General features: G+C 43.8%; 1 protein-coding gene across 6 annotated transcripts in view; it reads right to left on the bottom strand.

The window, feature by feature from the left end:
• The window catches only part of LOC5512112, a 156894-nt gene that overhangs the window by 130986 nt on the left and 11409 nt on the right, over nt 1-14499 (bottom strand). For all 6 annotated transcript variants that reach the window (XM_048725343.1, XM_048725345.1, XM_048725346.1 and 3 more), the window contains exons 8-22: nt 13969-14315; nt 13087-13327; nt 12480-12683; nt 10530-10736; nt 10001-10210; nt 9686-9892; nt 9113-9322; nt 5340-5546; nt 4517-4854; nt 3927-4149; nt 3234-3491; nt 2649-2861; nt 2131-2343; nt 402-736; nt 14-242 (exon numbers count right to left, since the gene is read on the bottom strand). In XM_048725343.1, the coding sequence (XP_048581300.1) occupies nt 14-242; nt 402-736; nt 2131-2343; nt 2649-2861; nt 3234-3491; nt 3927-4149; nt 4517-4854; nt 5340-5546; nt 9113-9322; nt 9686-9892; nt 10001-10210; nt 10530-10736; nt 12480-12683; nt 13087-13327; nt 13969-14315 (3642 nt within the window). The remainder of the gene's footprint in view (nt 1-13; nt 243-401; nt 737-2130; nt 2344-2648; nt 2862-3233; nt 3492-3926; nt 4150-4516; nt 4855-5339; nt 5547-9112; nt 9323-9685; nt 9893-10000; nt 10211-10529; nt 10737-12479; nt 12684-13086; nt 13328-13968; nt 14316-14499) is intronic.

Genomic DNA, 14499 nt, shown 5'->3' with positions numbered 1-14499 from the left:
ATGGAAGTCTTACTCTGTCTGATGGACTTGATAACAGGTTCGGATGTCTTCATAATGCCAGACAGACTAGTTCTATAAATGTGCTCAGGCTTGGAGGCAAGGCCTTTAAGAACCATGTCAGGTGTACTGCCAGTTATGGCGACCACATATACACTTATCCCACGGTTCTGTAGTTTTTTGGAAAGCATTGGTACTGGCACAGTAGTCTTTCCATCCTGGCTCAACATAATTGCTAAAATAACCTGCAGAAAAAAGATGTGTATATCTTAAAAAGCAATACAGCTCCAGAATATCAATATCATGTCAGATAAAAGCCACTTTGCTAAGGCACCTTCCCACCTTTTAAATGTGACGATTCTCTTTCTACTGTTTTCCCTCCCCCCATCTTCCATCCCACTTACCTTTCGAGAATTTGGACGCATCCCTCCCTCGGGCTGGAAGAGCTTCTCATCCGCATGGCGTAGGGCCAAGTCTACCCGACGCACTCCCTTGAATAACTTCAGCCAGCTGACATACTTGTTAACCTCTGGTTCATTCCATACACTTAGTGTGTTAAAGGCCAGGGTGGTTCTGGGTGTGGTACTGAAAGGGACAAGTGCCACTCTAGCCCCGTCATCAGAAATGGAGAAACCCCGTACAATGGTTTGTATGTAAGCAATGACACTTTGCCACTGTTCTGCTGTTATCCTCCCTGCTGTGTCGACCAGAATACCAAGGTCAAGGGGTCGTTGCTTGGCTGGAAAGTAAATATAGTAGTCAATATATACTTACAGTCAGACAAAAAAAGATATTGCATAAGCAGAATGCACAAATCATGAATAAGTACAAGCTATAACATCATTAGTATTTTATTAATGTGTTCAAACATTTTGCTGAGATAAATGTAAATGCTTGTTATGCAGGTTCGACTAGTGCGTACAGTACTGAGCTAATCTAAGCCTTGTTTTCTCCTTGAGCTGTTATTGTTTGTTGTTGTTTTTTTTGCGCGCGCGCAATCGCATGTAACGAAAAAAAGAAACACACCACATAGTGTATTGTATAATTAGAGTCTTGAGAGTATATACTGCCAGGATTTCTCCAAATAGCAAAGATATAATTTAGTGAGTAATCATCAAGGATCAAAACAAAAAGTAAACTCACATGTTCTCGAATTCGCAATGTATCCACCTCCTCCTCGACAAAACCCTAACGCAAGTTCGAAAATTCCCTTCGTGATTCAACATTTCGCGCTCTCTACTTATTACCAAACCAAATTTTCAAGCCGTTTGGTTCCGATCGTAGTAAAACTCGGATAAAAATGTTATTATTTAAAATGAATCACAGCGCTTATGTTTTGAACCAGGCGCCAAAAGGAGATGTCGCGCGTTGCTTGGCGGGTAATTTATTGCACAGGAATACCGGTCAGCTCAGATGATGTTTTATTTTCTGTTTGTGTGTTGAAGTCACCCTAAAAACTGGATGCTCGTTCCTTTTTTTTCCTTTCTTGTTTCTTTTTCTTTTCTTCCTTTTTTTTCGAGCAAGGAGAAGGGGAAAGAGAAAATAGGAGACTTGGTTCTTGGTACTTTTCAAACTAACATGGTGTTAAAGCGGACTTTCAGGCTTCGGACCCAAGTGTTGGATAAAGCGTGCCAGTTGTCTTAATGACCCTATTTTTAATGCAATTATTCGACAATTAACTTGCACTCACCGTGTGGCATCACGAACAAACCACACGATGAGCTTCGGGTAATTTTATTGAGAAATTCTTATACATTTGGGGGTATAAAACCCCCCCTATATCATGAGCCCTAACTATAGTACATTGCAGTGCACCAACTTTATGCTTGGGCTACCTGTTGTCTCCGGAAAAATGATACAAAATCGAGCAAAAGTTGATATGCAGAGAAGCACGGTGTGAGGTAGCCTTGTCCCTTGGCTTCTATTGGCAGAGCGGCTTGTCGGTTAATGACGTCACTTTCATATTGCCGCTCGCCACCAATGGGACAGCATAGAATATGTGACAACAGAGGGCTGTCATAGGGCGCCTGGGGAGAAGGCTTGGTATGTAGGTTCGCAAACTTATCATTGATGAGCCGATATATGTTCTTAAGTAACTATTAAAATAAAACTGTTTCAAGCGCTTTTACTTACGTGGATACTGCGAGCAGTCGGGAAGTCCCTCGGAAATGCTGACGACCGTCCAGTCAAGACGCAAACCTTCCGCGTCCACACAGAAGCACTCGGAATTCCAGCACTGCATAGACCGGTACTTCCCTTCTGGGGTACAGTGGGGGGCGTATGTGCTCGGGGAGGCCTGGCGCATAATCTCTTGGTAATGCTTCTGACACTTTGTCATCTCACGGTCTTTGCAGGGAAATAAAGATAACGTTTATCTTAGCGCTAGTAGCTATGTACTTTGGGCCTACAGTATTTACTATTCAAACCCTTAAGAAAAGTTATGAGTTATATTTTTTCACTGGTAACCTCGTATCTCTTTTGGATACACAACGATATGCATTAAAACGTAATCAAAACCTTCTTCGGATCAGGGCACCTCGCAATTATATAACATTTTTGTAAATATTTCAAACCATCAAACACGGATAATTATGTCCCATATATACCTATAATAATATGTCGCGATCTGATTCACAGCCCTCTTCACTCACCGAAAGCTGCGCATCTGATAAAGGTCCTGGTGCGAGTTCCCCAGACCTCCACGCCCTTCTCGTCTACGCACCAGCAGTACTTAGTTCCAGTATGACATTGAACCTCCTCATACCGACCGTCCGACTTACAGTGGGGGATGTACCCCTCCACATTACCACGCCCAAGGGCCGTACCCAGTAGGCGGCGACGCTGGCACGGACTGAGAATAGGACCTGTCAACCAAGGAATTGTTTATCAGGTCAGTAGCAAGGAGTGGGGCACTGGGGACACGGGACGTGGCTGGGACGCGCAATATATATCTATGTTCCCAATAGTTCGAGGACTGCTACAGCTCTATGAATAATAGCACCGAGTATCAGATTGTTCCTGGATGCAAACGGCCAATATCGCTCGTGTCCTAACAATGCTATTCTTTTTAGCAAGAAACAGAGGACGGTTTTAGGGTCACCCTTTATCACCAAGCAAAAGCTAAAAAACAATGAATAGAGTGTTTAACCATCCCTGCACTTCCAAACCTTCCTCCTTCGTTGAACTACTGACTTTTAACCTACGATTTCTGTCTGGTACAAGCACAATATACTCACGGAGATTTGAGCTTCCCGGTCCACATCGGTCCTCGCAATCGGCGTTAGGGTCGAGATGCTTGCAGTGCGGCTGCCCGAATCTGGAGTGCAGCCGTGTGCCCCGAACCTCGACGCCGTCCTGATTGACACAGTAACAGTGCTCTCTGTAACACTGCATGAACTGGTAGTCGCCCGCGGGACGGCACCTCGGAATGAAGGCTCCTGGTGTGTACTGCCGAATGGCTTGGAGATAGCGTGCCTGGCATGGCGACAGGCTCCCTGTGAAAAACACGCAAGATATACAAACGCGACCATCACAATTCATACACCTCATAGTAGTGTATGTCGTCACCATGTTTTGTGACTGTTAGGTATATATCTCGCCTAAGATTGCCCTTTACGCACGTGCATTAAGTCTTCTTTTGTGAGTAGATAGTAACCGGCTAAAGTGTAATACGTCACTGACTTATTTGCCCGTGAGCTGAAAAAGCAGTTATTTCCCCGTTGGTAGCTTCTGAAGTGGTTTTTTTATCTATGGACAGACCTATTACCTATTTTTTTATAACTATTTATAGAAATCACAAAGTGAACATCCAGTTTAATGAATAAACAAGACACACAGCCGTAAAAGGTGATACGCAACGCTTTTTATATTCGTACACATGAAATGCACTCGCTTCACACCAGGATGATGTTTAAGCACCTATGCCGTACCTGGCTTGATGGCTTGGAAGACACTTGACCTGAGCCGATCTAGAGACGGGTAGGTCTGGGCCGAGAAAACCTGGTCGCCAAGCTCAAAGTATTCGCGCTGCGGCGATGTTGCGATTGTGATGACGTAAATCTTGACCCCGATAGATCGAAGCTGTTTGGCTGCGTTTATCATGTTTGCTTGGTGCTGGTTTTCGGCCGCTCCTCCGATGACCACGATGAGAACCTGAAATGTGATGAGTGATTTTTATATACCAACTAAATATTGGTCTGAACTTTGTACCGGGCTTTCTGTTCTCTAAGTTTTTAAGCATATTGATTGAAATATAGTAAACGAGTTGATAGACAATTTTTAAGACTTGATAAATATCAACCTTTTTGGCGGTTCAAAGAAAAACATATAAGTGTCCCTTATTGCTAGGGGCCAAGGCTTTTGGACAGTTAAAAAATATATACACCCGTCAACCTTACACGGACCCTCGAGAAGCAAAACGCATACAACTGAAATATAGCGTTTCTCTCAAGATTTCAAATCAATATTCTAGAATAGCAGCGATACGGTTGAGAGTACTGACGACCGCATGATAGCTTACCTTCTTTGCATCTCGCCGCGCGCCATTCGCTAACGTAAAAAGATTGTTGTACGCTAGTTCAAGTCCTAAATCCAAGCGACGGCCATCTCCACCAAGCTGTGTTACACCGTCTACGAGCCTGCTGACTGAATCAGCGGTATACCTCGCACCCGTGTCTGCGTCGAAGCTAAACCCTATACTAGCGGCTGAGGCGTAGGAGATAAAGCCGAAATGAACACCTTGATCGGTCACTGCTGACTGGCTGATAAACCACTTGGAGAATGCTTGTACTTGGGCCCAGTCCACCGCAGATGAAGAGTCGACAACGAAACCAATGTCCAGTTTAGGGCCGTCAATTCCTGTGAGAATGCAAGGATGATAAATGTAATCAAATAGTAGAGTAGTACTGCTTATCTAGCCACCAGGGGTAGTAGCGCTATCTAGACATAATAATTTCTTTTGTTATTGTGGGTTTTTCTAATCGTTTGGGGACCCTGTAAAACAAGTCGTAACAAATATCTTGAAAGATTTTCTGATCCCCCCAACCCCATAAATCAGCGAATCAAATGTTGATACTTTTTCAATGGAAAACGCTTTCTGTGTTCACGTTACAATTCTAGCATTACACCCACCCCCTTGCCTGTGACCCCATCCCCTCCCCCGTCTCTGACATTTGCATCCTTGGTCCTCAACATTAAATATAGGGGGAGGGGCTATTGTAATTTCGATTTAAAAAGCGGCATATTCCGTTAAAAAAACTATTTAGAAACCATTTTATCAACCATTAAATTCGCCCATGGCTCCTTTAAAAAATGGCGATGCACTTCAAAGGAGCGTGACTCACGTCTTGGTGGGCAGACCACGGTGTTGTTCGACCTGGTGTTCGGCATCTCCACTCCATTGCCGCCCACACACCAGCACTCGTGCGAGGACGCGCTGCATTGCAGGGGTTCGTACGAGCCGAGGTTTGTGCATCGAGGGACGTGCTGTTCGGGCCGGGGGTTGGACACTGCTTCCCAGTACTTTTGCTGACAGCGGGTCAGGCTACCACCTTCAAGCATAACACGGGTCATTTTGGGCACAAACAACAATAGCCCAATGTCAGGCGCTAAAGCATAACACGGGTCATTGTGGGCACAAACAACAATAGCCCAATGTCAGGCGTGTATCACCGCTTAATGTAACAACTGCCGCTTAATGTAACACTAACGCTTAATGTAACAAAAATCGCCGCTTAATGTAACACTAACGCTTAATGTATCAAAAATTGCCGCTTAATGTAACACTAACGCTTAATGTAACCACAAATCAACGCTTAATGTAATAAAACAGTTAACGCTTAATGTAACAAATTTTCAACGCTTAATGTAATAACGGACTTAACGCTTAATGTAAGAACACTCGACGCTTAATGTAATAACCATAAATTTAACTAAGGAGAGTCGGACATCGTCGGACAACCGCACTTGGAAAATGTCATGTAGGTGTCAAGAGGGGTGCATCAACAGTCATGTGAGGTGTGACGTCATCAATGACGTCATTTAAACGAAAATACTTATATCTCGGGATACGAACATCGTCGGACAACCAGACTTAGAGAATGTCATGTAGGTGTCAAGGGGGGTGCAAAAATTGTCATGTGAGGTGTGACGTCATCAATGACGTCATTAAAACGAAAATACTTATATCTAGGGATACAAACATCGTCGGACAACCACACTTGGAGAATGTCATGTAGGTGTCAAGGGGGGTGCATAAATTGTCATGTGAGGTGTGACGTCATCAATGACGTCATTAAAACGAAAATACTTATATCTCGGGATACGAACATCGTCGGACAACCACACTCGAACGCGTGCAGACTTGCGTGCACCTCAAACTTGTCTTCACAGAAGTATGACAAGTGTTTTATAGGTTTCGTCATCGACGGCTGGCAGTTGCCGTTTTCTTACAGCATCAGTGGTATATGCTTGCCAAATAATCGGAGGGATAGCCAATATCCATAGTCCACCCATTTTGGCAATAAGTTCGCTGTATTAGGAGCGCGAGGCCCTATCACAAGGATGATAAGCTCCGGAAGCTAGCGAAAACTGACGGAAGCTACACAAAGGAAGCGCTATCACAGGTGCTTACTGGAGTGTAACCAGAGGCGGATCCAGAAGTTTAAAAAAGGGGGGGGGGGGCGAAGCAAACGTTTTAAGAAAGGGGGGGTGGGCGGACGCTTATTTTAACTTTTGCCAGGATACATTACCGTCAAAGAAATGATACGTTTTACCTCTATTTTAAGCATCCCTGATTAAAGTCACGATTTGCCCTTTATTCATTTTTTATTGGGGGAGGAGGAGGGACAGGATGCGGTTCAAGCACTGGTTTCAAAGTTTAGTCCCTGTGCCAGTCAAATTACCAGATACTGAAAAGGCCGCAGTATTGAAAATACACAAAATACTTTTGACAACTTTCCCAAGCCAAGGTGCGACTTCTACATGTAAGGTCTTATATCATTATACCGAATGGCGAATATTTGCTCGCTGAAGGGTCCGATCTTCATACTAGGGCTTTACTCGGACAAATAACAAAATATATTTTCATGATCGATCGAATACGAAGCTTTCAAAGTTTGTATCTGGCACCGCTTTACTAATTGGCGTGATTCTAATGCGAGAAGACAGCTAATAATCTACGATTTTTGCAAGACAGTGTATAGCTGGTGTGGTTGAAAACTTGTCAATCACCGATCAACTCCGTGTGCCTGTACGGATGTAGTCACACAGTTCAACATTTCAAAACTCCAAAGTGCTCTTAGAATGTAATACCCCGTCTGTCTAGCGTTAGTTTTAGAGATGATCAAAGGAAAAAGCCTTCTAAGACACCTCAATCACGTTATTCATTCTCAATTTAAGAGGGAATCTTACAAGGTTAAACAGGAAGTTTGCCAGTAAATATATATTCTAGAGGGCCCTAGGGACGACAGATTTTGACTTAAAGACAACTTTTCCTAAGTTTGGTCGTGTCACAACTCTCGTAGCTTAGAATATGATTTTTCCTAGTTATGATGACGTCATTAATGACGTCAAGTCACGTGTCCATTTTATTGGAACCTCCTTGACCTCAAGACAACTTGTCCTAAGTTTGGTCGTGCCACAACTCTCGTAGCTCAAGATATGATTTTCCTAGTTATGATGACGTAAGCAATGACGTAATGCCACGCACGTGTCCATTTTGCTAGAACCCCCTTGACATCAAGAAAACTTGGCCTAAGTTTGGTCGTGTCACAACTCTCGTAGCTTAGAATATGATTTTTCCTAATTATGATGACGTCATTAATGACGTAATGTCACGTGTTCCTTTTGTGGACCCCCCTTGACCTCAAGACAACTTGGCCTAAGTTTGGTCGTGCCACAACTCCCGTAGCTTAAGATATTGATTTTTGTATTTGTGATGACGTCATTGATGACGCAGCGCTAAATGACGCCCCCCCCCGTTACACCCCCTTGACGCTTAGACGACTTATACCCTAATAAGTTTGGTTTGTCTTGCGAATTGTTCTTTTGAAATCTATTCAAATTCTATATCCAAATTCATGGGTATTACATTAAGCGACGACGTCACACCTCACGTGACTGTTTATGCACCCCCTTGTCCGACGATGTTTCTATCCGGAGATATGAATATTTTCGTTAAATTTATGGTTATTACATTAAGCGTCGAGTGTTCTTACATTAAGCGTTAAGTCCGTTATTAGATAAAGCGTTGAAAATTTTGTTACATTAAGCGTTAACTGTTTTATTACATTAAGCGTTGATTTGTTGTTACATTAAGCGTTAGTGTTACATTAAGCGGCGATTTTTGTTACATTAAGCATTAGTATTACATTAAGTGGCGATTTTTGTTACATTAAGCGGTAGTTGTTACATTAAGCGGTGATACAAGGCGCTCATTGGCCGACAGAAGATAATCGTTTCTGTATGACAATACATCAGCACGCATTTCTTCTCGTGCGATTTTTGTAAGAAATAGCGTCGTACGTGGATACATGTAATGAAGGATCGAAAGAGCCGGTATCATATTTATACGACGAGAAGCAAATAGTATGCTATACTCATATCAACAGACTCTATGACTTGAAAAAAAGAGGATTTTCTTATACTGATACCTAATTATTACTTAAGCTTTGATAAATCCTATATTATAAAGGCTTAGAAAAGGAAAAAATTGTAAAGAGTGGCTCTTGTAACATTATCGTTTTAGACTCTCTTTTAAGAGTAGCTTTAACCCTATCATTCCCTGAATGTGCTTCATGCGGTAACCCTGTGTATACGTCCATCTTATTCAATGTGTACATCGCGATAGCCCTGTTTATATTTCTGTACTTGTAGGAGATCATCGCGGTAACCCTGTGTACAAGTCCATACCTTCACTGTACATCGCAATAACCCTGTGTATTTCCCCGTACCTGTATGTGTACATCGCGGTAACCCTGTGGATTTCCCTGTACCTGTATGAGTACATCGCGGTAAACCTGTGTATTTCTCCGTACCTGTATGTGTACATCGCGGTTACCCTGTGTATTTCTCCGTACCTGTGTACATCGCGGTAAACCTGTGTATTTCCCCGTACCTGTATGAGTACATCGCGGTAACCCTGTGTAGGAGTAGGTCCTGGTGCCCTGGATCTCCTGTCCGTCCCTGTTGACGCAGAAGCAGAAGCTGCCGTGGCACTGCACCTCGCGGAAGTTGCCGTTGTAGTTGCACCAGGGTACGAAGCGTCCTGGCACGTAGTTCCTGAGGGCGCTCTGGTACTGCTGCCAGCACGTGGGTACGGCCCCGCCTAGCAGCCATTGAAATTAAAATTGAAACTATGTGTACAAGGAACCAATTATGTCAACAGACATCTAGCCGGCCATGACGGCCATAATTCATTCTAGTTAATCAGGAGCTCTGGAAAAAAGTTCTGTTGGTTTGATCTTTCTAGTGTTGGAGGGCAAAAACCGTGAAAATACGCTTATGACCTGTTTCCATAAATTGCGATTGAATTAGAACATCGATAATTCTAAAAAATTTGCTCACTTCATATAAATTAACGGCACCTAAGAAAGTCCTGTTTTGTTCTGACAGTACGTCAGAGCCCGCTATCTCGTAGCCATGGCCAAAGGTTCACGGGCCCTGGAAACGAGATTGTGACAGTACTTACCGAGACTTGGGCAGCGGACTGGCTTGATGCTGCGCGTGCGCGGAATCTCGTTGCCGAACTGGTCCACGCACCAGCAGTAGCCCTGAGACTTGTGACATTGTACCTCCTCAAAACTACCATCCGCGCGACACCTGGGCGCAAAGGACCCTGGGACTGGAGACGAGGTGGCTTCTTGGTAACGCCGCTGACACGGAGTCAAGACACCGCCTGCGTTATGACGTCATTTGAGTGTGATGGTTATTTTCGAATTACATGTATGCAGCGCAGCCTCAGTTATTTTGCAAAATTTATACGGTATCAGTTTGGTTGACGTACCTCGCGCCGTGCATGCTGGTCTACCAGCGTTATTGTCCAATCGCGTTCCTCGTAGCTCGTTCCCGTCACGATCCACGCAGAAGCAGTAAGACCCATAACACTGCATCCATTCGAACTCTCCACGCGCATTGCACCATGGGATGTACTGCCCAAGTACGGGGTTGCGTGACAGACTGATGTAACGCTTTTGGCATGGTGTTTGTTTTTCGTCTGTAACACAAAAACACACAAATCATTCACATTTTTAAACTTTCTTGTATTAAGCTACATGAATGAATACCCGAAAAAAATTGACTTAAACGTCTGAGCTCATCATGATCGAATTCATTATTATTTTGGGGAAATTTTCTAAATTAAAAACAAAAGTGTGATAAAGTTATAAACTTGTGACGTTCAGTAAATCTGATACACGATTTTACTATGCTAGTGCTTATAACAACATCCCATCATTCTTATATTTCGCTATGTATGACAGCAAGCGGATCACGTGACACGGTATCACGACCTGCTGGTCCTTCCAAGGCCGTACCTGGATGAGGGCACACTAATGTTCCTTGCGTTCTTGTCCCTATAATTTCGCGTCCCTGGTTGTCCACGCACCAGCAGGAATGAGTCCTTCCCTCACACTGCACTTCCTCGTAACGCCCATCTGCTTTGCATCTCGGGATATATCCTCCGATGACGTTTTTCTCGACAGCGAACTTGTAAGCCTTCTGACAGGCTGTCAGAGTGTTGGCTGCAAAATAAAAGAAGAAGGAATAGGTAAAAACCGAAACTGGCTTGCATCGCCAGTGCTGAAAAACGCAAGACTAGTTTCAGTACCGCGCGGTTAAACCAGCCTTTTTGTTTTGAAATGGCGGAGTTTTACCGGCGAACTGTCACATTACAGTATGGTTTTAATGCCGTACAGTTAGTCAAAACAGCGATTGAAGTCAGCCTTTCGTACCTTTCCTCGAACGTTTCAACACTACGATAGTGCTTGTTTTCGCCAGAGCACGCGCATGCGCATACGTTATTCAGCACTGTCGCTTGCACCACATAGTTTACACTTCAATTATAGGAGAAAGTAGAAGTGGTATTAACTAATTAAAGCAAGGTCCGGTTGGTCCGGATGTCTTTATCCGATTAGAATACTTTTGTCATGTCTTAGATCTAATAATATACATGAAGTCAATTTCTGGATTCTGATTGGCTGAGGCAGTGCAATTCTTAGTTAACAAAGTGCAAAAATGGTTATCAAAGTGCAAATTTCCTTTAAAATGGAGCGACGTGATTGGTTTAAAAACAATAAAATCAAAATTGACCAATGAGATGGCTTGTTTATAAGTGGCGTAGATCTTGAAGTTGTGGCCGGAGAAAAATGGCAAGCGTACAGAGCAGAATTACACTTGCGACGGCAAAATTTATCGAGGAATTGAGAAACCCTGGAAAAATAAAAACACAGCACAAAGCAGAACATTTTGGACAAATGTCTGGCGAAAATGGTGCCAAGAAAAGGAAATTTTCGAGGAAATTGAAGCCTACGGCCCTGAAGCGCCCAACAATTTACACGAGAAATACTCGAAATCAAGAATAAACAAGCTTCTTCTGCCAGATGAATGACTTCTCAAGCTCAAAATCTTGTCAACAGCTTCCACAATTTCACGGTCACGTTTAACATGCAGAACAGCACATCTCCGGTACTTCAGCCCAGAAAACGGCGCTATGCGATCCCCGACAGCAATTCCGATAAAAACTTGATTTGTGAACACTAGCAAGGACAATTAGTGGATTTTAAGCATTTTGTAAGCTTGGACTTTTCTTTTCCTTGTTAGCTTTGCCAAGAGAACGTGATTTTTGAATTTCGCTGTACGTATTATGGGTTTTTATAATAAATTATTCATCACATGGCTCGGCGCGTCATTTCCGGTTTGTTCTGCCCAGCAATTTTTATAATGCATATGATTAAAAGGAAACCGTACGACTTTTCTCAAAGCTCAGACCCTGTCCCCACGAATCCGCTTTCATTTGATAACGCAAACTTTTTGTTACGAATACGGGTATCGTCCACACGTAAACGCGAAAACGAGGACCAAAAACGGAACGATTTGAAAACGATACCAGAGTGTAACAATTTGAAAACGATCTCCAGAGTGGAACGATTTGAAAACGATCTCCAGAGTGGAACAATTTGAAAACGATACCCTTTCGGTGCCGTGGGGACGGACGAAAACGGAACCTTTCGAAAACGATGGCGTGATTACTCAGGTCCAGTCCACTTGGCGCGCGAGTACGCATGCACTGTAGAACTTGTTATCCTTATCGTTTCTGTGTTTTCGTGGGGTCGTATTAAGATGAAAACGCTTCGTGTGGACGCGGATCTTTTTGAAAACGGAACGAAAATTGATACTTTTTGAAAAACCCACTCGTGCAGATTAATTCCAAATTGAACTCGAAGTCGTATGGTTTCCTATACAAATTCAATGACTTGAACTTTTACCTGCCGCAGTGCATTGTGGTCGCCCCGACTCAACGCGAGCGCGAGTGTTGCGTATTTCCTTTCCGTTGCTATCCACACAGTAGCAAACTCGGCCCTGGCACTGCACGCTGTCATAGCTACCGTCGTATCTACACCGTGGGGCGATAGCACCTGGAGTTTTGAGGGCGTCACGATACTCCGTCTGACACTTGGTCAGTTTGGGTTCTGTGAATGAAAAATAATTAAAAAAATCTCAAACTAACGTTTTGTGACTGATGAAAAATGGTGATCATAAAGGCGATGAATTTAATTGACCTTCATATACAAAATCAATGTGATGCGAAAAACGATGTACAGCAAAAGAAAAAAAAAAACAGGTCACAAGTCTCAGAACAAAGTTTAATCAAATCAGTGGAACAGCTCGTATCCAAAAAAAAATTAGTAAGTTAATAATTTCATTTTAAACGCTGAAGCTTTAAGTTCTGGTATTAAAAGTTTCGCATCTCAAACCACCCCTGAATGACGATTAACAAGTTTCGCCCCTTAACCCATCCCTGGAGGAACGTTCAATATCGGCATCTTAAAATAATTCCATATGCTGAAGCTTGATGATTATCTAGATTTGTACCTTCGCAGATTGCTTTCTCTAGTTTCATGTATATACTGTCGAGATCGCTGAAGCTCTTCACAGTGAGTACATTTTCTGGTGTGGACGCGATGTCTCGAAGCTCCTGCATGTCGAATGATCTCCCAATTCCGATGGACCACACTTCCACACCCTTGTCCTTCAGTGACTTGGACGCCTCAGCAAGCGGGGTGAAGGGCCCTCTGCTGGTGGTTTGGTGGCCATCAGTCAGAAGGAAAGCGATCTTAAAGGATAACAAAAGAATTATACTACAACCATCTGTGAAGAGACCGCTCAACCAAGTCCCTCGAGTACCTTCTTCAACGGGTCCTTTCTTGACCGAGTCCCTCATGCCCAAGTCCCTCATGTACCTTCTGACCGAGTCCCTCATGCCCAAGTACCTTACGTGCCTTCTGACCGAGTCCCTCATGCCCAAGTCCCTCATGTACCTTCTTGACCGAGTCCCTCATGTTCCTTCTCGACCGAGTCCCTCATGCCCAAGTCCCTTATGTACCTTCTGACCGAGTCCCTCATGCCCAAGTCCCTCATGTACCTTCTCGGCCGAGTCCCTCATGCCCAAGTACCTTACGTAACTTCTGACCGAGTCCCTCATGCCCAAGTCCCCCACGTACCTTCTCGACCGAGTCCCTCATGCCCTAGTACCTTAAGTACCTTCTGACCTAGTCCCTCATGCCAAAGTCCCTCATGTACCTTCTTGACCGAGTCCTCATGCTCAAGTCCTCCACGTACCTTCTTGACAGAGTCACTCGTTCACACGTCCCTTGCGTACTTTCCTGACTAAGTCTCTCTTGTCCAAGTCCCTCGTTCCCACGTCCCTTACGTACTTTCCTGACTAAGTCCCTCCTGTCCGAGTCCCTCACGTACCTTTTTGACAGAGTCCCTCATGCCCGCGTCTGTAGTGAACACCTGAGTGTCAGCGAGCTTCAGCGACTTATCAATAAACGTGAATCCCCTCTGGTGACGAATAGTGCTGATCAGCTTCTTGATGCCTGTAGGATTCAGATCCTTCCCCTTGAGCGTGTTGAACTTGAAGTCGACCACAGCCCCGGTAGAGTAGGAGATAGAAGCCACGTGACTACCGGACTCAGACACGCCTATCGCATCTACGACCTTCTTGAAAAAGTTCAGCATGACAGACCAGTGACGTCTTCGGATGCTGCCAGACGAGTCGAGCAGAAACGCCAGGTCCACTATCGATTTGCACCGTATTCCTATACAGGAAAATGATATGGCAAACATTGACTTTGATAGGATACTTATTTGAATGATATTAAGCTACCATATGTTGACAATAAGCTTATCAGTTTATCGACAATGTTTTGGTTACGCAAAAAGAAAAGGGACAGTTTAAATGATTCTTGCTAATCTTAACCCTGACGTGGGAATTTCACTCTG

Source organism: Nematostella vectensis, chromosome 3, assembly GCF_932526225.1.
Source record: "Nematostella vectensis chromosome 3, jaNemVect1.1, whole genome shotgun sequence".
NCBI classification, from domain to species: Eukaryota; Metazoa; Cnidaria; class Anthozoa; order Actiniaria; family Edwardsiidae; genus Nematostella; species Nematostella vectensis.
The sequence above is the reverse complement of the archived record's forward strand: the minus strand, read 5'-3'. Positions and strand labels throughout refer to the sequence as shown.